Raw genomic sequence first — 26,060 nt, 5'->3', positions numbered from 1 at the left:
GACAGTCAGATATGCATTTTGTATTATCCCGGGTTATACAGGTATGACACAAAAAGCTAAAATGAAATTAGAGTATGAAAATAACAGTTGTCTTCTTGGAAGTCACAGTTAACGTATATTTTTCTTGTACAGAGTGCAAGATTTTTGTTTACCACTTCATGCCAGCTTAAGATCTGACCTGTGCTACAGGGAGGCATGGAATCCTAAACTGACTTCACGGGCAGAACCAAAGTTGCCTTAGCAATCAGTCAGTTAAGTAGTTCAGCACTAAGATTCAAGCCAATAGAAGGTGAAGAGTTATTTTTTGATTGATTTAGGCTCTGAAAGGACCAAATTTAGGGCTAGCTTCTGTTGGAAAAGGTGGGGTACCTTAAGCAGCCCTCAGACTACCTATGGGCTTCTAGCAGCCACTCTAGTAGTGCTGGAGCTGGGCCATAACCTCATAGACCCACCTTGTGCTTCCATTCTTCCCTTAATTTTCCCCAGCCCACAGTCTGCTGTAAGAGAACACTTTAAATGCAAAGCTGTCTAGTACAGTAATGCTTAAAAACATCTAAATAATTAACCTAAATTCTAAGTCTTTGAGTGTTGATAAAACTGGAATGCAAACGAACAGAACCTGTGTGAGCAGAGTAAGATTTGTTCAGTATTCTCTGGGGGTGCTAAGAATGCCACTTCTCCTGCTGCACCTCTTTTTAAAATACATTCTGGTTTTGGTTCTCTTTTAGCGCCAAGCGAAGTACACAGAAAATAGACTGAAGGCCATTAAGGCAAGAAACGAGTATCTGCTGGCTCTGGAAGCCACCAATGCATCTGTGTTCAAGTATTACATTCACGACCTGTCCGATCTCATTGATGTAAGTGCTGCTGCTTCAGTGCCTGCAATGAATATCATTGCCATTAACCCTCACATGTGTCTCTCCTTCTTCAACATCTTATGTACCAGCACAGCTGGCAACCTCTGTACGGTTGTGGAATGATGGTCTTGGATGGGCAGCTTAAAGGGTAACAATGGGTGGGATAATTGGTGGTTAAGGTGTTAAGTGAGCTTTTCTTCGATGGCTGACTTGGAGTTTGTTGCACAGATAGAAACTTGCACAAGAAACCTGGCATTGAAACGTGTAGAAGGAGGAGCTGCTTAGTTAAAATGAAACTCAGCTTCAGTATCACACTGTTGCTTGACATTTTCTGTTTGCTATTTTAAGCAAACCTGCAAGATTATAACTCAGAAGCACATTTAAAAAAAGAATGTGAACTGTAGAAACAGTATACCAGTAGGTAAAAGAAATCGAGGAGAGAAGCATTTTCTAAAGCTGCTTTTAACTTGTTTTGAAAAATTCCATATACTTCAAAGTTAATACTTTTCTCTAGCATAGTTCACAAGAGGGATGAACCTCCCTGCTTTTTAGTCCTTCCATTCTCTGATACCTCAGTCCACCAGCTCTGCAGCGACTTGATGCATTTCTTCTGCCGTTGGGACTGCAGAGGACTTTCAGTCCAGTTCTAAAAGGTGTCAGAGGAGCGTCGGCAGTGATGGAGGTTCCACTGTTTGCCACGTGGCAGTCTCTCTGTCTATGCAAAGAAACGAAGAAATAAACTGACTATAGAAACCAGTCCCCCCGTTCCTTAGAGTGCTTTCTGCAGAAACCAGGTCACGGAGCAGAAGGTGGAGCTCGCTCGCTCCCCAGCTGCTGGCAAGCTCACTGTTGTGCAGCTGAGTGGTGCCACCAGTATTCAGGGGGCATCAATTCTGCTTTTAGTAACATGCACAATAAAAACCCCCAAATCTCTCCTCTTTGAAAACTCAGGAAAGCCAGTTGGGAATCCTGAGATTTTTCACAAATGCCTAACTACCCACTTCAACCTGCCGAACCCGAGTTCCGAACGCGCTGAACGCGTTGTGTCGGGGTCGCTGACTGTTGCTGGATCTTATCCTGCTTGCCAAGGACAGCCCGCTGCTCTCTGCGTTGGAAACACTCAACTGCAAAGCCTGAAGGGAACTTTCTTTGTAGGAGGGGGAAGTAATGAACAGAAGTGTCTCTAGACACAGGCAATAAAGAGCACTTGCATCACTATTAATTAGTCAGCTATTATAGTACCTAACAGTGTATGTAATACATTTATTCAGCTGATCATAGAATCACATGAAGTGCACTTCTGCTCGGTATTTATTTAAACCTGTCCTTTGGAGGTCAAGGTTTCAGTGCTACGTGGCTTTGGAAAATACTGTTATTTCAAAATGTCACATTTTGCAAAATTGCTGTACTGAAGAGACACATTTCGTTTACACCTGCTGCCTGTTTAGGAGGCCTTTTTTGGTTAACATTTGCTCAGCTTAAATTGTGCCATCTTGTTTTTTTAACAAATGATAACTATCTGTCTAGTGTTGATTTTTCTATATTGACACATACAAGATAAGGATTCATCTCACTGACATCAGTGGAATTCGATCATCTTCAGTTTTTTATTTTTTTTTTTAAACCCACTCCGTAATTCCTCCCCCAAATACTGAAAATGTGCTTGATTCAGTTGTCTGCCACCAGGCTGTTCTTAGTATGTTTTCATGAGTCATATTTAGTAAAGAATACGTTTGGATTTCATAAATCCATAACAATTTTTAAGCACAGACTTGAGATCCTCTGAGTGGTACATTGACAAGAATAGGTTATCCAGCTTTGAAGGAAGTGCTCCTCTCCCGAGATGCTCTCAGCTGTCTCTGGGCCACGCAGGCAGTGGTGCAAGACAAGAAGCCAGTTCTGCAGTAAACGGGTTGTCACTGTTCCTAGAGAGGGGCTGTTGTGACTCTGGGTGAGTCCATGGCCGCGTTAACCCCTGGTGTTCCTTGAAGCATTCAGCCTAACACCACGTTGCAAGTTCTCGTAGTCTTTGAAAGAAAAGTATTATCTGCTCTGTTTTCAGAAGGCATGGAAAAACGTGGGACTTGCCTGGGAGCACAGGAGATGGAATTCAGTTATCTCATTGTCAAGACGCAGGGAATATGGATTTACTAATGCCTTTGATCGTGAAAGATCGAAAGTTAACAATTATAACCAGTGATGGTTATCTGAAGCATCTGACTTAAATAAAAATGTGGGGTTTTTAAAGCCAGGTCTTAATTCTTTTCCTTGATCTAATCATTTGATGATATTGAATTTTGAAACATAATATAAAAGCAATCTTCAAAGTTACTTACAAGTAGACTGTGTTAGGCCAAATAACATTAAACTTGTCATGTTTACACAGCACATTGTGTTCCCCCTCCAATGTGCATGGAAGGATAACAGTGAGTTAATTCTTCATCGTGAGTTAAGAGCAATAAATTGCTCCTGACATAGCCCAGTAGTTTTGAATTTCCTGACTTTGGGGACTGAGACAGCTCTTTGATGCTAATGAAATACTACAGTAATGGGGAAGTTTGTATTAACTCATATTTAGGAAAGGGTCACTAGGACAGAGTTTAAAAAAAGATAAAAACGCATGTATGTGTGAGTCCTAAAGCTTGCTTTACTCTGCTAGGAGTAGGTGTGCTATTGCTGTTCACTCTAGGATCTCATGCTTTCCCTTCCCAATGTACATTGGATTTTAAAACAGAAGGCTCTTTCTCCTTAAATCTTGTATTTTGGGCCTGTTTGAAAACTGCCAACTGGCAAAGGGTTAATCAGCTGTCATCTTGGGAAGTGAATTTGAATGAGTTATCATTAGATTCTTATAAAAAATTGATTTCCTTGGAGAACGATTCCATCAAACATTTATATAACCCAGAAAAGGGACGGCAAGACAGGTACATTTGTAACTACGGTACGCTGGACTTTTTAAAATGGTGAAGTGGAGGAATGGGCTGAGAAATGTTTTCTGTCACTGGCTTCAGTAACATAAAGCCAAAAACCTACTAATGGAGTCCTGCTGCTCGGTGAGGCGGGGTGTGTGAAGTCCCATTTGACTTTCCGGTCTCACCAGCGAACTCCCTGCGTGCAGCAGATCGGTTTGCCCTCTGGGCACTGGGGTGTGCTGGAGGAGGGCGAGCACTGGGAGGACAGGCTGGTTGCCCTGCCTGGCTGTGCAGCCGTCTGGCCCACAGTAGGAGGGGAAAAGGAGCAACTGCTCCTGTTAAATCTGATCCTCATCCTGGCTGGACCATTGGCCCAACTTGGACTGGCTTTCCCAAACCACTGCAGAGGATGGCACTGTAATGTGCATGCAGAAGAGTGGCTGTTGATCCAAGGCTGCCTCCACACGTGCAAATTCTCAATCAGGCGCCTTTTGTTTGTTGGTTTGGGTTTTTTTGGCTATTTTTTGTTCTTTCTGATTGAATGTACTGTCCTTTAATTTTCTGCCTCCAGCCTACCCAGCAACTGCAGCTCTTTTTACAAGACTCCACACCTGCAACAGCTTGTTGGCACAGGAGCCAGGCATCTAGCAGCACTTGGCGACAGAAATTCTGTGAAAGCAGGGAATGGTCCAGTAGTTGCTCTCTCTTTTATCTCCCTCCACCCCTTCTTTCCACCCATCCCCCCCCCCTTTTTTTTTTTTGCGTTTGCACACAATGACAGTGATGAGACCCAAATGATGAGTGAGGAGATTTCATGTGAATTTTGCTTACAGAGCAGCACAGCAATCAAGCAGATGGTCTCTTTCTTTTTGGATATTCTCCTAGCGTATGTAATCTCGCTCATAATTCCGAGAAGGTGAGCTCCTTTCTCACTCACTTTATTAGATGTCTGAAAAGTTCAGGCTGTTTCTGATCAGCTAATGAAAAGCGTCTTTCTCCCTTCTGAAACATTAAGACTTGGCTGTGCAGCCGTGGTGGAGATGAAGCCGCTTGATTGTCTTCCAGTGACATCATCCTGGTGTCAGTAAGAGCCAGGAAATTCTTCACCATGACCATTTTCTGCTTGAAAGTTTTTGCTCTCCTGTTTCACCCCAGCAATGAAGTCATCCCAACCGATCGCTGCTTGCTTTTTGGATGACTCTGTTCTTTATGTCTGTGATGCACAGCTCATGTTCTTGCTTCCTGAAGTACACTGAAGTAAACAGTTTTCTGTATCTTGGGTGGAATTATTTAAATGCAGATTGACCTTTGCAGATGATCCAAATCCTGTGTCTTATTTCTCTAGGTAGTACTTTAGCTCATTGTTTTCCTCTTCCTTCTTAAATAATTTTATTTAAGGATTTTGGAGTGTTTTTAATGGGAATCAGCACCTCTGAAAGTAAGGTTAGAAACGAAAGAAATACACTGAACATAACCACTTCTAGGTTACTTTTTCGTTTTTTTAACAGCATGGAATGAACTGTCTAGTACTCAGGAGAACTCCACAAAGTGGTGTTATAGTTTAAGCTGTACTTGTCTTGGAGACTAATTATAACATGTTGTTGAAATACATATGGGATTAGAGGTTGAGGATTCTGTTTAGGGCCAACTCTGAGGACTCCTAGTCAAGATGTCTCTGTGATCAATGAGAGATGTGAGACCACTCTGGTACCCAGAAGATGATAAAATATCCATGACTTGTTATCCATTTATATAACTTCTGGCTTCAGAAACATTTTAATTTCCATTACACAATTTCTTCGCTTATTCATATGGAATTGTGTGTCTTTTTCCAGCAGTGTTGTGACCTGGGGTACCACGCTAGCCTCAACAGAGCCCTGAGGACATTCTTGTCTGCTGAGCTAAACCTGGAGCAGTCAAAGCATGAGGGTCTGGATGCCATTGAAAACGCCGTTGAGAACCTGGATGCCAACAGTGATAAGCAGCGCCTGATGGAGATGTACAACAATGTCTTCTGTCCACCCATGAAGTTCGAGTTTCAGCCACATATGGGTGATATGGTCAGTTATGTTCCTCCTCTGGCTCCAGCTCTGTAAACACTTGCAGCTTCGCCTGTTTACTTCCCCGTCTTTGATAGATAGACCCACTAAAAGGCCACCTGTTGGGCTCTATTTTTGGGAGGGAGAAGGGAGCTGGTTTGAAGATTAAGCAGAGGCTCATGGCGCGGATGTCTGAATGCAACTTGACTCTCACTTTTTGCCTGTCAGAGCTGCTGAAGATGAAAGTGCTTAGTTAGGTGTAATACTAAATGTAGACAGGAAACACTGTTTGAAGCTCTCATTCAAGCCACAGGTAACCTCTGCACCGAGACAGACTCTGCAGTTAGAGATTCGATGGGGCAACAAGATAAGAGCCTCAGATGCTGGTTTTGGAGGCGTTTGAGTGTGTAACCTTAGAGCACGGATGGTTTATAGTGGGGCTTTACGTATCTTCGTTGTGAGACGAGGCAGTCAGAGGACTCGTTTTTGGCACCGAAAATCTCTCTCTTTATAGGCTTATCAAGATGTGGTTACTCATCTGGGAACTGTTTAAAGTCACACAAGCTGAAACCGGTTCACAAATCTAAATGGGAACACATGTACAATGTAATAGTTTAGGTCGATTGGTTGGATCTCTAGATTATCTTCCTGAACACTGAGGGGAAAACTGCAAGGACAGTCTCTTGCAGCCAGCCTCCTCTTACAGCCGCTGCTGAAGGCCTCTCCTTGTCTCTTCCTTCTTAAATGAGACCCTCATACTGCAAATGACCTTTCTTGATTTTTCTGTGCTTTGGTAGTGTCCTGTAAGATCGTGGGAAGAAAAAGAATTACCTGCAGGCTGTCATTTCGTTAACGGCTCACATTTGCTGAATCATTTATCTTGGTTCTTCTCAAGGCTGAATGAGTATTTATAACTGCAGGGTGATGGTCTTGCTGCAATGATGCTGCATATACCAGTTGAATGTATGATGGTATATGTGCATGTGAGTGTTAAAACTCCAATTTCTGTCTTTAAACAATAGCCTTCTGCAATGAGGTCAATGTTTTCCTTTAAAAAAAAAAAGGCACCAAATATCAAACTAAAAGGAAAAGCTGCCTCATGCTGTGAAATCAGACTATTTCTCACCAGTCCAGGGAAGCCCAGTGTTCTGGCACATTCATCAGGCACCTAACCTGTTCTTTTCTATTTCAACTTCACTGTATTCATTAATTAGTGAATCGTAAGTGTTGCTGTAGCATGCAGGTGGTTCAGCTGAGCAAGCTCAGCCGCTCATCCCCCTGTCCCAGGATGCCTGGGTAATATATAGAACGAAACTCTTCTTGATGTGCTAACAAGCACACTCGCTTCTCCCTCAGGTTTTAGGGTGTGATTTAGCCTAATACCTGTGATGGAGGAGCTTCAGACTTTCAAAACTCATGACAAGCTTACGTTACTCAAAGTAGCTAACTTTTTCTGTTCTTCTTTGTTCATGTACTCTCTCTTGCTCACTTCTCAGCATAGTTGGGAAGTAAACTGCAATTTGGTAGAACACACGCCTTTTTCACTGCTTGAAATCCAGGGCTGCTACGATTTAAAATTTGAAGGATGTTTGTTTATCATAATATAATGAAATATTTGCAATGCTCTTGATTATGTGGCGTTTTTCTCCTAGCCCTCTGAAAACAGTGCTTTTTCTCTTCCAGGAGTCGCAGCTGTGTGCCCAACAACCAGTCCAGAGTGAGCTAGTGCAGAGGTGCCAGCAACTGCAGTCTAGGTTATCTACGCTTAAGATTGAAAATGAAGAGGTGAGCTAAGCAACCAAAATCAGCAAGCCTTTCCAGTGGGGAGTGGGGACTAATTAAGGAAGAATCTCGTTTCTGTGATCCTCTTTTTTGAATACTTGTGGTAGAACTCACGAATAAGGCAACTGAGGCCAGCAGCATAGTAGTGTGTGATTTCCCATGAACACTGGGTGCACGGAAAGGATCCTTTAAAATACCCACGTGTATCTCTCTTCCCATCCTAAAGTTGATAGAGCTGGCTACATTGCAAAGTTTGTATTTGAATAGCTAATAGAAAATGGGGAATTTAATGTTTTGACATGTCATAAGACAGTGAATTTTCATAACTTAAGGTAAGAGCTAATTTTTGTTTAATTGGTCATCTAAGATGAGAAGACTAGATCAATGGCATTTGTTTGAGAACAAGTCAAAATACTTAATCTGCACCTCTAAGTTCAAGCATTTTTAATCCTCCATGGGCAAATTTTGCAACTCCTTTATGTCTAGGAAGTTGATTCTGGCCTACAGTGTTGCACAGTCCTGTTGTTAATATCTAACGTTCGGTGCCCAGTAGATGTAGTTACAGAATACGGTTGTAAGGTCTTTGTTCCAGCACTCTTTGCTTTGAGGTTGGATTTCCTTACATATCTTCCTCATCCCAGCTTGCAAGATTACAGGTGTTTTCCTGCTCCTGGCAGGTTCTGTGTGCTGCCAGCCCTTTGTTTACGTGGACTGTGCTATTAATGAGCAAAACTTGCACCTTAGTTATGAGACACAGGATGTGAAACCAGTCATATCTGTTTATTAGTAAAATGCTCCAGGGTACTTACTACCTCTGTTTTTCACTTGCAACATACGATCTTTGTTTTTTAAGTACTCTCATTCTTGTTGGACAGGTTAAGAAGACTATGGAAGCTACACTCCAGACAATCCAGGATATAGTCACGATAGAGGACTTTGATGTCTCTGACTGCTTTCAGTACAGCAACTCTATGGAGTCTGTTAAATCCACTGTCTCGGAAACGTTCATGAGCAAACCGAGCATTGCCAAGAGACGGGCCAACCAGCAGGAGACAGAGCAGTTCTATTTCACAGTAAGGAGTTAATTTTCAGTATAAGCACATATAGTGTATTCAGAATTATGCTCACAAGAGAGTGCAAACTGAGGCTATCATCTTACAAAAACACTTCTGTAATTGATTTTGGCCAAGTGGAGTGCGCATATCAGGTTTTAGAAAAAGGTGCTTTGAATTCTTTATAAATATATCAGGATACCTTTGTTGATGCAAACTTAGTCTGTGGATAAATTGTGTAAAATTTGATTTCTCCTGCATCTAAAAAGGAATTGTAGAAGAAAGAACTTAATAGCTTGTAAATATCAATTTTCAAAAATAATGCGAACTAAAAGAATGTAGAGCTCCTTCATTTCTTGTTATTATCATCTTACAATTTCAGCTCACATAAGCTTTTAATTGTGTCAATGCATTTTTACAAGATGCTAAGAGCTTTTTATATTGAATTTCATACCAGCCTATATGTTTTTTCCTAAATTAGATTTAGAACTGTTGAATTTGCTTCCGTTTTAAAAATATTTCAAAATAGCAGATGAAAATCTTACCTCTTATCCTGGTTACTTTGTCATTCCTTTGGGCATCTTTTGCTATCCTTACTGCCCCTTACATTCCTCTTACATTCCTCTTCTGAGAACGGTGTTGCTGATTAAAAGTCTGAAGTTTCTGTGGAAATTACAGTAGCCAACAGGATGGTTTCTGTCAAGCCTTGACTTAGAAAAATTAAAAAGCCTTTGTAGAAGGTGAAACTGGCTATTGAGAAAAGTGGGTGGAGAAACTGATTCAATTAAGAAGGGATCGACCACCCTGCCCAGGGTTATGAAACTAGAAAAATGATTTTTTAATTGAACTCCAAGCGTTCCCTCTCTAGAGGGGGACTATTTTAAGTTCAAACCCAGGACTTTATTTGGATGTAATATTTATCCATTTCATCACGTTCGTATCGTGCTGCAGAGCAGCGAGGTCCCAGCAGGGCCGCGGAGCCGTCTCGGTGAGCGGAGGTGCGATCCGTCCCGTCCTGCGCGGCTGGAATGGCTGTCAACGGGACGGACCGTTACACGGAGGCCCTCTGCAACCAGCCTGGTCACATGCTCCATTGATCTACTATTGACCAGACTTACAAATACCCTTTAGAAGGATTTCAAGCTTTGAATCTGTAGGGAGCAGTTTTTCCAGTGTATGAGGAGATGCTCAGATGAGTGTCACGGAGGCGGAGGGCAGAGCTGTGCAGCAGCATGGGCGAGGTGTTCTTTGTGTAGGGGGAAACCCAAAGTGGATTTAAATCCCCACGTACCTTACGAAGCGCTAAACGCTGAGGGATACGAACTGAAAGAAAAATACTAATTTGAAAGAATATTCTACATTGCCATGGAACTGAAGTGGGAAATTCCACGTCCTGCGTTGCTGGCGAGGCAGAGCTCTTGGGTGAATACAGTGATGCCACTGTATTTAATTGAATTGATTTAGTTGAAGGAGTGCTGACTGTAGTATCGCTGCTCTGATGGAAGCTGTATTTCCACCAGAGGCAAATCTCTGCGCTCTGGTGCCGAGGTGGCTCTGTTGTTAGGGCTTTGAAGGAAGATTTGCATTCAGAATCATAGAATCACAGAATGGTTTGGGTTGGAAGGGATCTCAAAGATCATCCAGTTCCAACTCCCCTGCCATGGGCAGGGACACCTTCCACTACATCAGGTTGCTCAAAGCCTCATCTAACCTGGCCTTGAACACTTCCAGGGATGGGGCAGCCACAGCTTCTCTGGGCAACCTGTTCCAGTGCCTCACCACCCTCAGAGTGAAAAATTTCTTCCTTGTATCTAATCTAAATCTCCCCTCTTTCAGTTTAAAGCCATTGCCCCTTGTCCTGTCACTACATGCCCTTGTAAAAAGCCCCTCTCCAGCTTTCCTGTAGGCCCCCTTTAGGTACTGGAAGGCTGCTATAAGATCACCCTGGAGCCTTCTCTTCTCCAGGCTGAACAGCCCCAACTCTCTCAGCCTGCAGAATAGAAGCTTAAACTTCTCCATGTCGGTGAAAAGCATAGGAGGGATGATGGACTGAGCACTGAGCTAATGCAGGTAGCTAAAGCAAGGAAGCAGCAGTGACTTCAGGGAGGTGAAATCTGGGGATGTGCCCTGGGTGCCTGGCAGGCGGATACCACCCCTGCCATGGCTATGGTCCTGCTTCCCGAGCCAGCAAGGTCGGAGCTAGTGTGAGGATGCCCGTCAGAGCTGAGATCGTGCTGCTGGTTGGAATACAGCTGGCACTCCGCCCTACCTGAGAAGCAAAAGGGGGAATGAATGATTTCATTCTTTTTACCTCTAAAACAGGGGATCACTTTAGTTCTTAGTCAAAATGTGGTTGTTTTTTTTTCCTCCTAGAAAGATTAAAACGCAGTACAATGCTCATTCTGTGAATTGTTTTAAAAATGAATGAAAATTTGTTATTACCAACCCCTTAAGATATGGATAAGTATTGTATAAAGTTCCCGTGCTGATCAGCCCTGCAGAAATGCCGTGCTGGTTGTGCCAGCGTGCCGCTGTTCCCGTGCTGAGTCGCCAACGGCGGCGCAGGGGAGCAGGGATCTGGTTCACCCCCTCCTTCCATCCAGTGCCTTCTTTGAAGTCGTTCTTGGGGGGGCAGAAGGAGGGAGGAAAACTGCTGAGCTTGCCAGATTGGAGACAGTTAAGGACGTGGGACAGTGGCAGAAACTGTTCTTTATAGTCTCAAAAGCATAACATCTCCTTTCCCACAAGGCGGGAGGATATGGGCTGGTTTGCATTTTGCTTCATTCCATTTGCCACCGGGCAGGACTACTGGCTTCTTGCTCGAAAAATACTGTCAGGAGTTTGGGGGTTAGAGAGGGCGTCGGAGTTGCGTGGTTTTGAGGAGACAGTAGGTGCAGCACGCTCGCTGTCTCTGGCAAGCAACAGATCTTCACGTCTTAATTCCTACAATGCGGAAATAACGTGACTTGAGGACATCTCTGCTGCTTTGTGTCTGATTGAACTTCGGCTGACTCCAGCTGTGCTCTGCCAGAAATTAAATCCTTACGAGTTCTCCTGTAGTTTGATGATTTTTTTTTTTTTGACTGTTTTTATTAAGCCAGAAGTCAAATGCTAATGGATCTTTGTAATTCATTGAAAAAAGCCTGAAGCCTTATTTTGAAATTACTTATTTTTATTCATAAGTGTACTTATAACATGCAGGGTACAGAATGTTAGGCACGAGGAAATAGAAAGAACGCACGGAATACTGCTCTGCATAGGACCCGTTTTCTCCTCTAAAACAATCCCTGGTACCCATCCTCAGGCAGGCGATGCCCTTAACGTGACCACCTCATACGCCCCAAAGCTGGGTTGGCCAGAGCATCTGCGAGTGCCCGCAGCGTGCCCGTGCCCGTGCCCATGCCCTGCCAGGGAATCCACCTGCCCTGCACTGAACCGCAGCCAGCGGTAGGCTCAGCTTTATACCTACTTCAAAGGGAAGCTTCACTCTCTTCCAAATCAAGTTGATTTGCTGATCTTTAAGCTTCTGTTAGAGCTATTTGGAGCTGAGCCTTCTGCCCCTCCTGTCTCTTTGCCTGATCGTGACTTTGAGACGGGGAGCTTGGCACCTCCCAGAACCAGATTTATCCTCAAATCCCCACTTCAAGTTCTCTGGTTATTTTTGCAGCTTACACTCTTTGTGTTTGCTTCTGTCAAAATTTGATGCAAAAATTTCACTGATTTAGCAAAATACATAGTTGGGACTTGGTGAACAGATTCTAGAGAGAAATTCAAAAAAATATGTTTTGATTTTTTTTTCTTGCCATGGTGATCATGCTTTCTGTTTTCTTCTAAAACAACAACAAAAAAAGTTGAAGTATTAGTATAGGAAGCAGGAAGTGCTGAGAGTCTCCAAAGGGTCTTAATTCTTATGCAATTTTTCTTCCAATGTTGTCAACCAAAAGGACATAAAACACAGACTTTGGGCAGTTAATTAAAACCCCAGCTCAACCATTTCTGTCGTGTCAGTAGACACAACTGCTGGGGAGCCCAGAAGGGGACCTTCCTCAGCTCCTGGAAGGTTTCCTCCCACCCTCAGTAGTGTTGCAGTATATGGATATATTGCTCTGGGTCCAGGCACTCTCTTAGCTAAAATACCCTTTTTTACCCTAAGGATTTGCAGTCTAATTTGGCAATACTAGAGCAGAACTGGAAGATGCTGGGTAGAATTGGGAAAAAGCAAAGACAAGAATTAGAACATTTCATTATTAAATGAGAATCTTTTTGTGTTCATTTTGCTAGCTGAATTTTTAAAATATCTCATGTTTCTAAAGAATGGCCTGTGGTATTTGAAGAGTTATGTGCTATTTATGTATTTTTGAGTGTAAACACGTCCAAATTCTAATGTGGATGGCTACCATATAGCACAGTATTTTATGCACTGCAGCACGGCGAAGATAAATAATGCTGTTCTGAACTGCAAAATAAGAGATGAAAGAGCTGTAAAAAAACAGCAGAGCTGTGAAAAATCAGAAGTGGGAAAAAACGACTGCGTGATTGTATAATATTTCACCGAGAGAACAAATCTGAACTTAAATCATATCTTATTTGTTTTGTCCCGTGCCCTCCTTGCAACCTTGTGTATCATCCACCGTGGAGGCAGAGACACACTATTTGACAAGTAAAGTGGGGTGAGAGAGGTTAAGTGAGAGAATAAGCACAGTAGCAGCCTTTGAGTTCGTTAGAACAGATTGCTCATTCAGCTGCCTGTGACGCGCGAGGGGAGCGCCTTTCCATTTCGCCCTGTCTGGGTGGGAGATGCATGACAGCTTCTCAGATGTCCTCAAAGATGCCAAACATTCATCTGATTCCGCAGTGAAACAATAGAAACTGCACTGCAGATACGTACGGACCGAGCTTCAGGTGTGCTTAGATACCAGGAGGACTCGGTACATCCTTTGCACCGTACATTTCCGTGTAATTCTGTGCTTCGGCATCATGTTCAGAATCCAGTAACTTAAAGATGCAATCAAAGAAATTAATTGTCCACTCATGATCTTGTTTTTTTTCCCACCTTCACAGAAAATGAAGGAGTATCTGGAAGGCAGGAACCTGATAACAAAGCTCCAAGCCAAACACGACCTTCTTCAGAAGACCCTGGGAGAAAGTGAGTCTGGGACCCGCTCGTCACTGCTGGTAGCCAGGCTGTCACACTTATTGAATTAGTCAGCTGGCTGAGTGTGACCGTCTTGGATTACTGGTGCAAAGTGGACATACTCATGTTTTATGAATTTATTTTTCTGATCTGCGTGATGGAGAAGCCAAATGACCTACATGGCTGCTTGATTAATGGGGAGCAGAAAACGCTTAATGAATCACTAATGAGCATCGCTTATTTGTTAAAATGAAGCGTATGCCCGTTCGTTCATCCTGTCCTCTCCCCATACATGCACATTGTGCTGCTCACTTAACCTTTATTGGGGTAAAACTCGTGATTTACAATTTACTGATCAGTTGAGAAGTATTGCCTTGTTAGGCTGGTCAGAAGTTTCATTTACGTGGTAGTTTAGCTGCTGCTCACCGCTGTAGGTTCAATCCAGACCAAACTAATGTATGTTAGCGTGGGCTTTTATTAGGAGAAAAACAAATTTCTGAGCCTGTAAAATATGTTGCCTATCTAGAGGGCATTAGGCAAGGGGCGGCAGCCAGAACTGAATATGCATTTGCTATTAATGTCAGAACAAAGGAAGATTTCTTTTCCTTCATGGTATGGCCAAACACGCTTAAACTATGCATCCAAGTTTCCATAGAAACCCGTCTGCCTCGTATTTGTAGAGGAGAAGCTTTTAACAGTCTAAATGTCAGGTCAAAAAACGGCTCAACTCGTTCCTGGGTTTATGTGCTGGAGCAGGGCTCGTGTTTTGATATGGAACTTAACTGGACTCCCCACGGTTTACGGTGTGCAAATCTTCTGAACGAAAACTCAAACAGCATGTGGTCTTTGAAGTGCTTCGCTTTCCGTTTAAAAACGCACTGTAAAAATGAAATACTTGTTGCTGCAGTAATTAAGAGTTTCACGTTGATCAGACCCAAACCATTCGGAGGTAAGGAAAGGAGTTGCCATCGTTTTGAGCTTTATTGTTTGAAGTCGCTGCTGTCCTATAGAAGCCAAAGATCTTTGTCCTTAGGGTATTTTTCTTCTGCCTCTAAATATGTCCAAATGACACCCGTGCTGCCCCTGTGACTAATCCCATTCCTGGATCATAGCTGACCTCTGCATACCGAGACCGAGTTCCTCTTAACCTGCCTGCCCCTTGAACCCATCTCAAGCTGTGGTGGGGGGAAAAGAAGAGGAAATTAAATGCGATTTCTGTATTGCTATGTAGATTTAAAAGCTGCTTCTGTTTTCTTGTGGTTGCTTTGCAAACCAGAGCTTTCTTAGTCACTCTGTGAAGGGACCCAGTCTGTGTCAGGGTGAGCTCCAGCAGCTTCTGAAAAAAAATCACTTGTGTCATCTGTGAGATCCAAAGGAGCTGAGAAAGGGAGGTACGTTTTGTCTCCAAACCCACGTTAGTAGGTTAATGGTACAAACCGGGGACCCTGCCTAGCTTATCCATAAAATGTCACTTAATTGGGAAATGAGCAAATAAAATTCCTTTCACAAGTCCCCGGAGCACAGTTAGAAGCTTTACTGAAAAATGCACATACAGCCGCGTGTCTTCAGTCCCTGGAAAATTCATGGTTTTGTTACAATTTTTATTCTTTTTTGCCCCATCCTCAGGTGACATTTATTAGTTCTCTTGCAAATTACCTTAATCTAAAGATGACAAGTTCCAGTAATAAAAATAGCAGCAAGTCTTCTGTCTACAAGTAATTATGTCCCTGCCTACTGTACACATTTGTCACCTTAATGTAGGAGCCCCTTGATGTTGCCACAGCCATGTAATTTATATATATGAATATTCTATGATGGAAATGGGGCAGATGGCTGGAAATTCTGCTTCAGAATAACATTTTCATGTAAATTATGCACTGTTTTGGCTTTACGTGGGGAGAGGAAAGTGGCTATCGAGATGTGTTCAACTAATTGTCAGCCATCAGCAATTAGACGTTTCCCGCGTTCATTCTTCCGTCTCCCCAGGAGCAGGAAGACAACTGTAGGGAAGGTGGATTTTCAGCTGTTGTGAATCAGTATGGTTTCACTGATGATGATCTATACCAGCAAAAGATCTGGCCTGTGCAATTCCCAAAGGCACGTGCTAGTTTTCTGTCTCTCTTGCTCCTCTGGAGCTCTTTTAAAACGATGCCCGCATTAGCGGCAGTCGTTGGCTTGGCTGCTTCCTTGCAAACTCGGTGCAAGTCAATGGAATGCTCTTATAAATATGTTTGTGGAAAATATCATTAAACGTCTGTCTCCCAAAATAGCTTAATGCCAGCACGTTCAGGCTGTGGGCTAACAAATCCGTGAATGTTTTCAGTCGTACTTAAGTGGCTTTATAAAGTATAATCTCTCACCCCACCAATTCCTCTGGGAAAAGGGAGGGAGAGGTTGACGAGCCCAGTTTTTTGGCAGCAGCAGTCAACAATTAGAATGCACAGGGAACTAATTTTCAAAAACAATACTTTCCAAAGAAAGAGTCCTTGGGCAGCCTGAGCTGTTTGCTGAGTTTCCTCGTCGGCTGGGATGGGCTTCGGTGGCCCCAGCAGCGCTCCTGGGGGAGGCAGCCCCTGTCCAGCTCCGATGATTTTTTTTCTCCTTCATCTCTTTCCAAAACTGGCTTTACAAAGCTGTCGAAAGTGTTTTCCCATTCCTCTCTCCTAATGCTGTATTTCTTTCTCTTCTTAACAGGTCAACGGACTGACTGCTCCCTTGCCAGGTAGGTGTGGCTCAGGGGATCATTTTTTAAGCAAAATCGGATGCAAATTGGTCACTGCCGTTCTAGATCAGTTACCAGCCCAGGATATGTATCTGTTAGAAAAAGATACTCATTTAGTTAATCTATAAGCAAATTCCTGCTAGTTAATAGGGCTTTAACTACCATTGCTATTACCCACACCAGTGCAAGGTAGTGGTGCAGCTTATACTTATGTTTAGTAACCTCTGGTCGGCACTAGGTGGAAAATAACCAAGGAGGAGGAAAAAAATAATGATACATGAAGGTCTTGCACTTTTTCTTGCCCTGGTGCATTTAATCCAGATCAGGAAGGGCGATGGGAGGTGTGAGAAACTGTTTAATTTGGCACTGTGGTCCAGAGAAGTTATTCTTTGAAGTAAGATTTTTATAAACACCCTTGTATTTCTGGAAGGAGGTTGGCCCCGTGACTCCGCAGGGTTTTTCCACGTGGTTGGTGTACGGGGCTGAGTAACTTACATGGGAAAAGTGTTTATCCCGTTGTCGCTCTCTGCTGTGCCGTGGAACTGGGTTGCAGCAGTATAGAGGTCACGGAGAGTAAACTTTTCGTTTATAATTAGGACCAATCACAGAACCATAACTAAGCTTCTCCTGATGGGGGTTTTTATAAAACATGATGAATCTCCATCTCCAAATTGATGGATTCAGGGGGCTCCGCTGGGCACGAGGAGCTGGAGTAGGGGCTGTGCATCATCCTGCCTTGTTAACAAAGGGAAGGTGATTACTGCTGATCTGGAGTCATTACTACTTTTCACATTCCTTACAGCAAAGCAAAGCTGACAGGTTCTAATTAGAGGCTGACATCTGTAATAATAAAATATTATTCATCATGAAACAATTTTAAATATCAAAGAATCATTACTGCTAGCAGTTTAAAATAGACCTTATTGTCTGTGACAGCCCGTGGAATCTGATTTCATTTTTTTTTTTTCATTCAGTGTTTTTGATTTTTATAAAAGGAATTTCCCCTAAATTAACACATTGTACAGTCTTTTTAAAAATCACAGTTCTAATCACCTTATTTATAATTCAGCAGCCATCTGCCCTAGCAGGGAATTGGCTTGAATGATACATTAGAGCCTCTCTACTATTATCTCTCATGCTTCATTTTTACAAGAAACTATAGGAATTTTAAACCCCAATAATAAATTTTGAGGGAAAAATCCTTGTGAAGGAAGGCTTTTTTCCCGTTTTTCTATAAGTAATGTTTACCAATACAAATAAATGAGACCATCATGGTTTATACTGAAAAGGCTTAGCCTGGCTAGCACATGCTGCTGTTTGAGGGGGTTTGTTTTATTTATTTATTTGAAATATTATCAGAAACTATAATAAAGCCTCCACAATAGCTGCTGTTAACAGCACAGTAGGAAGCAGCATGCTCCCACCTGCTTCTCTCCTCTGTAGATTGGCTCTTTCAGAGAGCAGCTATGTGTAATTTATAACAAATTTCATCTCGAACAAGAAGCCCTATATATCAGATTTCCATATGGTTGGAATTAAAGTGTCAAGGGTAATCTCTTGTCAAAGCAGTGGACTCCCTTGTGTCTATTTCAAGTTTTTAGTGATTTAAAGTCACTTAAATCTTTATGAAGTTCTGTAAATTGAATGAGACTAAGTCGTTATGATTGACTTGTGTATCTGGCTCCTTCCCTCCTCCAAAACGCGCGTGGTTTGGAATACCGAACCAACAAAACGATGATAGTAGAGGATTATCTTGACTTTTCTGTTCTGTTTTTCCCTCCTGCCCCAATGGGTGGTTCTCATCTTCTCATCAGCGGCAGGCGCAGCTCCACCATAAGGAAGCAGGTAATAAACATTTCTTGAAGTAATGAAACAGGAGTAGGTGTGAGTCTGTGTAGAGAAGGATCAATCAAAAATGGGCAAGCGTTTTTATCCTTCCTTCCCTTTCTTACATGGACCTTTTCAGTCTTTTTTAAGTGGAACTGGTATCTGCTCATTCAGTAACTGAGATCAATAAAACACGGATCCACAGCCTTGACAAAATTTCAAAATAATTTTACTCTGTGTTCCGACAGACCTGGAACTAAAAATGCCAACCAGCCTCGAGCTGCCTGGACAGTCATGGTTTAGGGGTTTCATGCTGTTGTTTCTTTGTCCCCTTTCCCTTTATTTTCATTGGTTTCCCTCTGTGATGTTATTAAACCAGTAACTGCTCGCTTGTTGTGCCTTCTTGTAATAAAGACTTAAAACAGCGATGATCTGTTTTCCTGGCTGTGGTGGATAATCTGTTACTTTTTAGTAGCTGATAAGCTGAACACCTAAAATGTGTTTCTTTGAGATAGGGAAAAACCAAAATATTTCATGCTGATACTGTAGAGACAAAATTTGGCTTGGAATTTCATTTCATGCGCTTTGTGTTGGGGTGCTGTTTTGTAGTTTTTAGGATCTCTGTATACTTGGAATAAAGTAAGAAAGCAAGTTGGAGTTTCGGTGTGCAGAGTCAAACCTTTCTCATTTTCTGAGCTTAATTGTTGTTCCTTTATGCTCTAAAAATGATCCCTTGCTACACTAAAGTGAAATGTGTGTGTGTGTGTCTTGATTTGCCATTTTAACAAATAGCTTTTGACGTGTCTCGGAAGCATATTCTGACTCGAGTAGAACTGACTTGAGTCTCTGATTTGGAAACTTAAATTAAAAACTAATCTGTTCTCAAACACTGAATCCAAGCTCGCAGTAACCTCCATGAAATCACTTACGAGTGGTTTTAATGGGTTTTTTGATTGTGACCTGACAGTTTAAAACATAACTGCTCTGAGAGTTTTAATCTCTGCTGGGCACCCAGAATATGAGCTTCTCTGTGAGTTTCTCCTGTCAAACTCAAAAATAAGTCTGGGGGGTTATAATGCTGTTTGGATTATTAATCAGGCATGTCCTCAGGGGCCAGTTGAGCAGCAGACTGGCTTCTGAAGTATTCTTAATTGGTTGGTGTTGTTCTGTACACCATACAGAAAACTAGTTCCAACTTGCTGTGGCTAATTAGTAGAGATATTATTAATGGTCACTGTATGACCAAGTTCCAGGTCATTTCAATAAAACAAAACCATTCAACCTAAATAAGTTAGGAAAAGGGTTGAACTGGGTTTTTATATATATACTTTTGAGCAGAGGACTGTCATCCTTTTGAACTGATTGAGATGTGATGCTGTAGCATCCTATCAAGTGGGCATTTTGATATAAATTAGAGATGTGGCTGTCCAGAACTACTGTAGAAGAGGCTGTACATAAACTTGGAAGTTTTAGTCACATGGTAATTTTAATCACTGGCATCTGACCTTCAGCAAACTGCAGCACTTCTCTTGCTTAGTTGCTGTTCCCCAAAACGGGAGGAATAACTGCAGACGTTGCAGAAATTCGGTTGCCTGGAAAGTAATCTGTGATCCTGTGAAGCAGAGACAGGGCAAGTGTAAAGGCTTGTTTCCGTACTGAAAATCTCAATTAATGTTTAAGCTGGAAACTGGCAATCTAGAAGGTTTTACTGTGTTTGGGCCTTGGACTGGTGACGGTGTTTTTCCATGAGCAGTACCTGTATGGTGCACCTTATTTAATGGATTGTGCCCGCAGGGTACTGCTGTGCTACTTGAAATGTTTGTGACAAAATAGCAGGAGTTTGCAATCCTGAAATTGTTCATATTTGAGATGTTTGGTAATCAGTTCAGAAACTGAGAACGTCTGGAACTGCATGGAAGCAGAATATCACAGATGAGAGAGGATAAATTATTTGCTTTCCATTCTTTTTACTTCCCTCCTCCCCGCCCCCTCCACTTTTACCACCACTCTACATTCTGATTGCTCTTCTTGTTTAAATTTCTCTTTGCCCAGGATTCCTCACAAGCCATCCCCCTGGTCGTGGAGAGCTGCATACGATTCATTAGCAGGCATGGTGAGTTTAAGGATAAAAGTTATCCTGTGATACTCCTAGAAAATGAACACTGATGTAGAAGCCTGACAAAAATGTTCAGAGCAGTCAGGACACAGTGCTTGGGCAGAGGAGCCCTAGAGACTGCGATATAAAGAAACTATCCCTGACTTTTTGGGCTATATTGTTGGTATTGTGTGTGTGATCACTTTTCCAAATGGTTATTGCAAATAACCGACCTTGCAAATGTTATTCTTCTAACAGTATCCCTTTGTTTCTTGTAAAATAAGATTCTCATCCTTGGATACCACTCATGCCTTACCTCCACTCACCTTGCTTTGAGCCCTGAAATGTGGCCTTCACCAGCAATAATCATGCTTTTCCTAGAGGAGGAGGAATACTTCAAGTATTTGAATGTAGGAGGTCAAGTAGTGCATTAATTGCTTACTTATTGCTGCATTGAAATGATTTATACCTGTTTCGAAGGTTGACTTCACAGCCTTGAATGTTGTAAAAGATTTTATTTGTTTATTGTGTTTTCATTTTTAATCGATACCGTTTGTTAGTAGCATGTGAAACAGCTGTTAATTAACATATGTAGAAAGAAGTTGAATTTATCTTCATTAACCAAGACACAGAGCCGGATAGTAGGTCCCGTTTCATTTTCCTTGTTTAATTAGCATTTTAGAAACTACAATCTAGAGTCCCATTCTCATCATCACTTGGAAGAAGCAAGTGCTATAATCCTTCATTAGGGCCATACTTGGACATTTGCTGGAAAAATAGTTGAAACCACATTGCAATGTCAACCAAATTGGGGCCATCAGGAGATTTTACTTTTTAAAATCATCTTCCTGCGTTAGCTTAGATCTCTAAGAGAAAGATTTTCTGACAGACTCGACTGATTTCTGCACTGAACATCAGATTGTGGCGTGCAGGTACAGTTTGGAGTTAGAAGGAACGTGCTTTTGTCCAACAGTCCGCTTCAGGCAGAAGAAGTGGTAAAACTGACTGCCTGGTTTTGTTGGAGGTAGCCTGGCTGACATTTCTAAATGTTTTGCTGCATAGGTGTGGGATGAGTGTCGTTCTCATTCTTGCCTCTCTGCACTCGGGATTATTTCTTTTCACTGTTGGTAGCCACGTGCCGTGGAGGTGCCCGCGCGTTGCGGTAAGGGCAGTCGCAGAAATTGAGAGGAAGAGGCCAGGGATGCATTCAAGAATGCTTATTAGTTTCAGGCCATTATTATAAATAAAGCAAAGATGTTGCAGCAATTCCCTGTTTCAGAAAGTTTGCAGCTAAAAGGCTGCAATGAATGGGAGTTGATTTCCCGACGTGAAGCATATACTTTGTTCATGTTACATGTCCCAACAAAATTGTTATGATGGGAGTATATTGGAACATCTCACCTACTTGGTAATTGGTCTTAATGGCGTTGCTAGTGCTTACTTTTTAGCAGGAATGTCTTAGAGACTGTCCTAAAACCCTACAAAGCAGGTCGTGCTGGGGTAATTAAATGCTTCCGTTTCAATCGGCTGGTTTGCTCCGGGCCTTCGTGGTATCACTCTTGCAAAATAAACTGCTTCCGTGTGTAGTTAGCCATGTTTTACTTCTGGCTGATACACCATTAGTTTATGGCTTTCTCTGGGTTGTCAAGTCCTTTGGGGTCCTTCAGGGTAAAAGATAACAGGCATGGCTGTTATAACCCAGTTATTCTGTCAGTTTATGAAGAAGGGTTAATGTTTTTTCTCCGTGGTGCTGAGTTCTGTTTTAACATATTCTGTATGTGCCTGGACATATAAGGGAAAGACAGCTTTTAAAACAGCATACTTTTGCCTGTGCTGCTTATCTTTCCTTTATCATATATGCTGTAGGTGGTGAAGCTGCCAGCTTATCTTATCTTATTGTTATCAGCATCTCTTATTGTCTTACAGGTTTGCAGCATGAAGGGATATTCAGAGTGTCTGGGTCACAGGTTGAAGTGAATGACATAAAAAATGCATTTGAGAGAGGTAAGGAGAATGTATTCTAGGATCTCAGAAATATTGCCAAATGTATTAATTTGTTGAAATGTTCTGAAATGGCCTGTTTTGAGTGCAACTTCCTATGTTATATTCCTTTGATTTTTGTGTTTCCTAAGTGAGTCTAGCCCAGCCACTTCCCTAGTGCTCATTAACCTTGAATACTCCGTTGTTTGGCATTATGCTTTATATCTTGTAGAGTGTCTGTCTAATAAATACTCTGAATTCAATCTTCTCTCATGTCTGATAGCATATTGATTATTTGTAACACTAAAGGATATAGAGAATTTCATTATTGGGTGTAACCCCAGCTCTTTGTGAATAGGCTGCCTGCTAGAGGATGAAATTTCGTTTTCTGTGCTCTTGAGGCACAGCTTGGCTACATTTATTCTAAATATTAGCAAGTGAGAGAGTAGATTTCAAGACACTGTTAACTTGACATAGCTTTTAATAGATTTGGGTTTCTGTGTGAAGAACCATTCCATACAAAGGCAAAGAACGGCTGGGAGCCTCCTGACTCATCAGCTTCTTGCTGGGCTGTTCTCCCTCGCAGAGCAGGTTCAGAAGAGCTTGCTCCTCAGGCAGTGCTCAGCCTGTCTCCCCAGTCTTTGCTGGGGTCACTGGGAACGACACAGCTCGTGTTAATTCCCCGACTACATCACTCTCAAAGAATATAGTTATCGTGTTTCTGTGCTTGCTGTTGGAAGGGATGAGCAGTAATTAATTAGACATAGCAAGTTTATTTTGCTTTTGGGTAGGGAGAAGTTTAATGAAAAACATGTGTGAAGTGTGGTGTCTAATTTCACCTGTCTTCATCTCCATCTACCTGAGAATTAAAATCCTCCAGAATAGAGGGAGCAGAAACGTGTTTCATAGGCTGCAGGTAAAGGCTTGACATCAGACTGAAAGACCCTTTTTTAAATAAAGGAAATACCAGTCATCTTGGGAGAATAGCCAGTTGTTCCACCACTAACAGGCAGAAATAAAAAAGTGATTTTCTTTTTTTTTTCCTTTTTTTTTTTTTTTGCTTCGTCTCACTTGTCTGTGTAAAGCATGTGATATACAGAACTGACAAAGTTAACAATAATGTCTCTGCAGTTTATTGCTTCATCCAGAACCCTCGGTGGCCGTTAATACAAGAATAATGCTCTGGTTTGTAGTGGCCCATTTATTATCCTGTGTGTTATTAAGATAATAGGCAAGCTTTGGTAATTTCAGTCACATAATGGATATCTATAGCTTCAATTTGAGGATTGCCCCATCATTAAATCTAATTATATCTGATAGGGAGTTTTCCCTAGGGAACAGCTCCTTAAGTGGGCATCTTTTCCTTTGTAATACAGACAAACTGTGACATATCTGCAGCGACAAATTACCTGTCCCAGAACCACCCCCCCCACACCAGTTCAGCGTCAGATGTCTGCATCCTGCTGAGCCAAGTGCGCGGTGCTCAGTGGCCTCTTCGTACCCACTGACTCCACCGTAGCTTCAGTCATGAGTTTGCATGAAGACCCAGTCCTGGACTCATGTAACATTCACCTCCGTGGTGGATCTGGGAAGGTCACACCTTACCAGAATGTTTGGAGCACAGAACTACTGCTCTGGGAGCAACATCACCCTCCGTGGCGTAAGCCAGGCGCTCCGGTGTCAGGCTGTCATCTCTTTGATAGACAGCTGTCCCAGGCCCCCTGGGATCGCTGTCACAGGCGTCCCTTCTCGACTGCGATGCACGGGAGAGATCTCTCTCTGCCTCACGTTGGTTGTAGTGCAGCTGGAGTAGGTGGGATTAACTTTTTGCTGCATAAATCCTTTTCTCCAGCTGAGGTGCATCCTTCCAGTCTGATGCTTCTCTTCAGTATTCTGATTTTTCTTGCTTGCTTTTCTTTGCTTGTCATGAAGGGGAAGATCCATTGGCTGGGGACCAGAATGACCATGACATGGATTCAATAGCTGGAGTTCTGAAGCTCTATTTTCGAGGCCTGGAGCACCCTCTCTTCCCCAAGGATATCTTCCATGATTTGATTGCCTGTGTCAGTAAGTATATGAAAAGCTCGGAAGAAATAGGATTAATTTTTCTAATCTCACGCTTTTCTCTCCTCCCATCCCCCTTTTTCCTGACTCTGAAATAAGCTTTTTGTGATTACTTTGGTTGGGTTTGTGTTGCACTGGTATCCTGTTCTCTACTAGCCAGAGTCTGGGCAGTTACCTGGTCACAGCCATCCTTATTCTGATAGCAATTTTGTAATGAATGAGCAAAGAGATAGAAATGAATGTATTTTAAGGGCCGACTCATGGATTTTCTGAGACAGGATTCTTTTAAAACAGAATAAAACAACCTCCCCCACTTCTGAAAAATAACCTTTAAGACCTCTCATCAAAAGGTGTCAGAAATGCCCTCTCAGAAGCAGGGATCCCCCGCAGGTTTCTGGCCCTGTGGGATAGATAGGCAGTGCCTGTATGTCTGCTGCCATGCTTCTGCATGCCCCCTGTAGCTGGTGAGGTGGGTGGTGGTCATGTACCTTATAGCTTTGTAACCATCAGGGGCCATCTATGGACTCCTTTTAAAGAATATCAATCCTGAGGGCAGTCGCAGCCGAGTGGTTAATATTTTTGATGGTTTCTAAATGTGGTTCTGGTAGGCAGAGGGTTGTTTGTGTTTTTTGTACATAATAAGCTCACTTTAAAAGGCCTGACTATTGCCATGTCCTTCAGAGCTGAAGAATGGTTCTATTGTCCAAGTAGTGAAATGGCCTTTGCGGTGGCAGCCTTTGAAGTAAAGCAGAAGATAACTGCTTCTAAAACGGCTCGTGGTTTGCTTCTCCTGATAAATGCGTCTGCAGAGTTGAATTCACATTATATGAAAAGTAAAATCTGCTTCCAAATAAGTTCTTCCTTCTGAGATGATTTATGCTGCCCACTTATTTCTCAGTAGGCTGCTGCACACAGAGCTTTTTGCCTCACCCTTTAACTATGTTAATTTTCCTTTGAGTGTTATACAATTTTTTTTAAACACCCACCTTTCTGAGCTAACTTGAATGAGCTATTGTGCCAGAACTATTGAAACAGATGACATCCACTGCTCCCACGCTGGGAAGGAACTCGCAGTGAAGTTTCACGTGTTCAGGGACCTTCATTGTCAAAGACTTCGCCAACAGGTTCTGCAGCCTCTGCGTTCCCATGCCAGTGGGAAGGCAGTGCCAGAGGATCTGGGAAATGGGCAGACCCTTCCTTCCTCCTTCTGCTGCTCTGCTGGCTGCGCTTCTTAATGCTTTGCACAGGAACCATCATAGTGTACTGGTTGCGTTTTGACTCAGTGGCAAGCTGTGGGTGTGGCAATACAGTGACTCTCTGGTGCTCTTTCTTCCTTTCAGCAATGGATAATTTACAAGAGAGAGCGCTCCACATCCGGAAGGTGCTTCTCAACCTACCGAAGACCACTCTGATTGTAATGAGATACCTCTTTGCATTCCTCAATCAGTGAGTATCCTTGAGAGCACCATGACCCTGCTGTAGGACTTGGTATAAACGTGGCAAATGGCAGAACCAGCCTTAATGTTCCTGCATGTGGGCTGAGCAACAGTTCAAGGTGCAGATGCCACAGTAGCTTGTTATCACATCTATCTTCCT

The 26,060-nt window shown here is 42.5% G+C and overlaps 1 protein-coding gene across 4 annotated transcripts in view; it reads left to right on the top strand.

The window, feature by feature from the left end:
* SRGAP2 (SLIT-ROBO Rho GTPase activating protein 2) overlaps positions 1-26,060 on the top strand; it is a 106,283-nt gene that overhangs the window by 64,989 nt on the left and 15,234 nt on the right. For 2 of the 4 annotated variants that reach the window (XM_086627476.1, XM_086627475.1), the window contains exons 6-16: positions 729-857; positions 5,605-5,829; positions 7,492-7,593; positions 8,466-8,663; positions 13,704-13,788; positions 16,471-16,498; positions 18,313-18,343; positions 20,378-20,438; positions 22,347-22,424; positions 24,333-24,467; positions 25,805-25,910. In XM_086627476.1, coding sequence (XP_086483602.1) covers positions 729-857; positions 5,605-5,829; positions 7,492-7,593; positions 8,466-8,663; positions 13,704-13,788; positions 16,471-16,498; positions 18,313-18,343; positions 20,378-20,438; positions 22,347-22,424; positions 24,333-24,467; positions 25,805-25,910 — 1,178 coding nt within the window. The remainder of the gene's footprint in view (positions 1-728; positions 858-5,604; positions 5,830-7,491; positions 7,594-8,465; positions 8,664-13,703; positions 13,789-16,470; positions 16,499-18,312; positions 18,344-20,377; positions 20,439-22,346; positions 22,425-24,332; positions 24,468-25,804; positions 25,911-26,060) is intronic. The other 2 variants (XM_009991300.2, XM_009991299.2) reach the window with 2 other exon arrangements.

This window comes from Tauraco erythrolophus, chromosome 27 (assembly GCF_009769465.1).
Source record: "Tauraco erythrolophus isolate bTauEry1 chromosome 27, bTauEry1.pri, whole genome shotgun sequence".
NCBI lineage: Eukaryota > Metazoa > Chordata > Aves > Musophagiformes > Musophagidae > Tauraco > Tauraco erythrolophus.
This window is presented reverse-complemented; position numbering and strand designations above follow the sequence as displayed.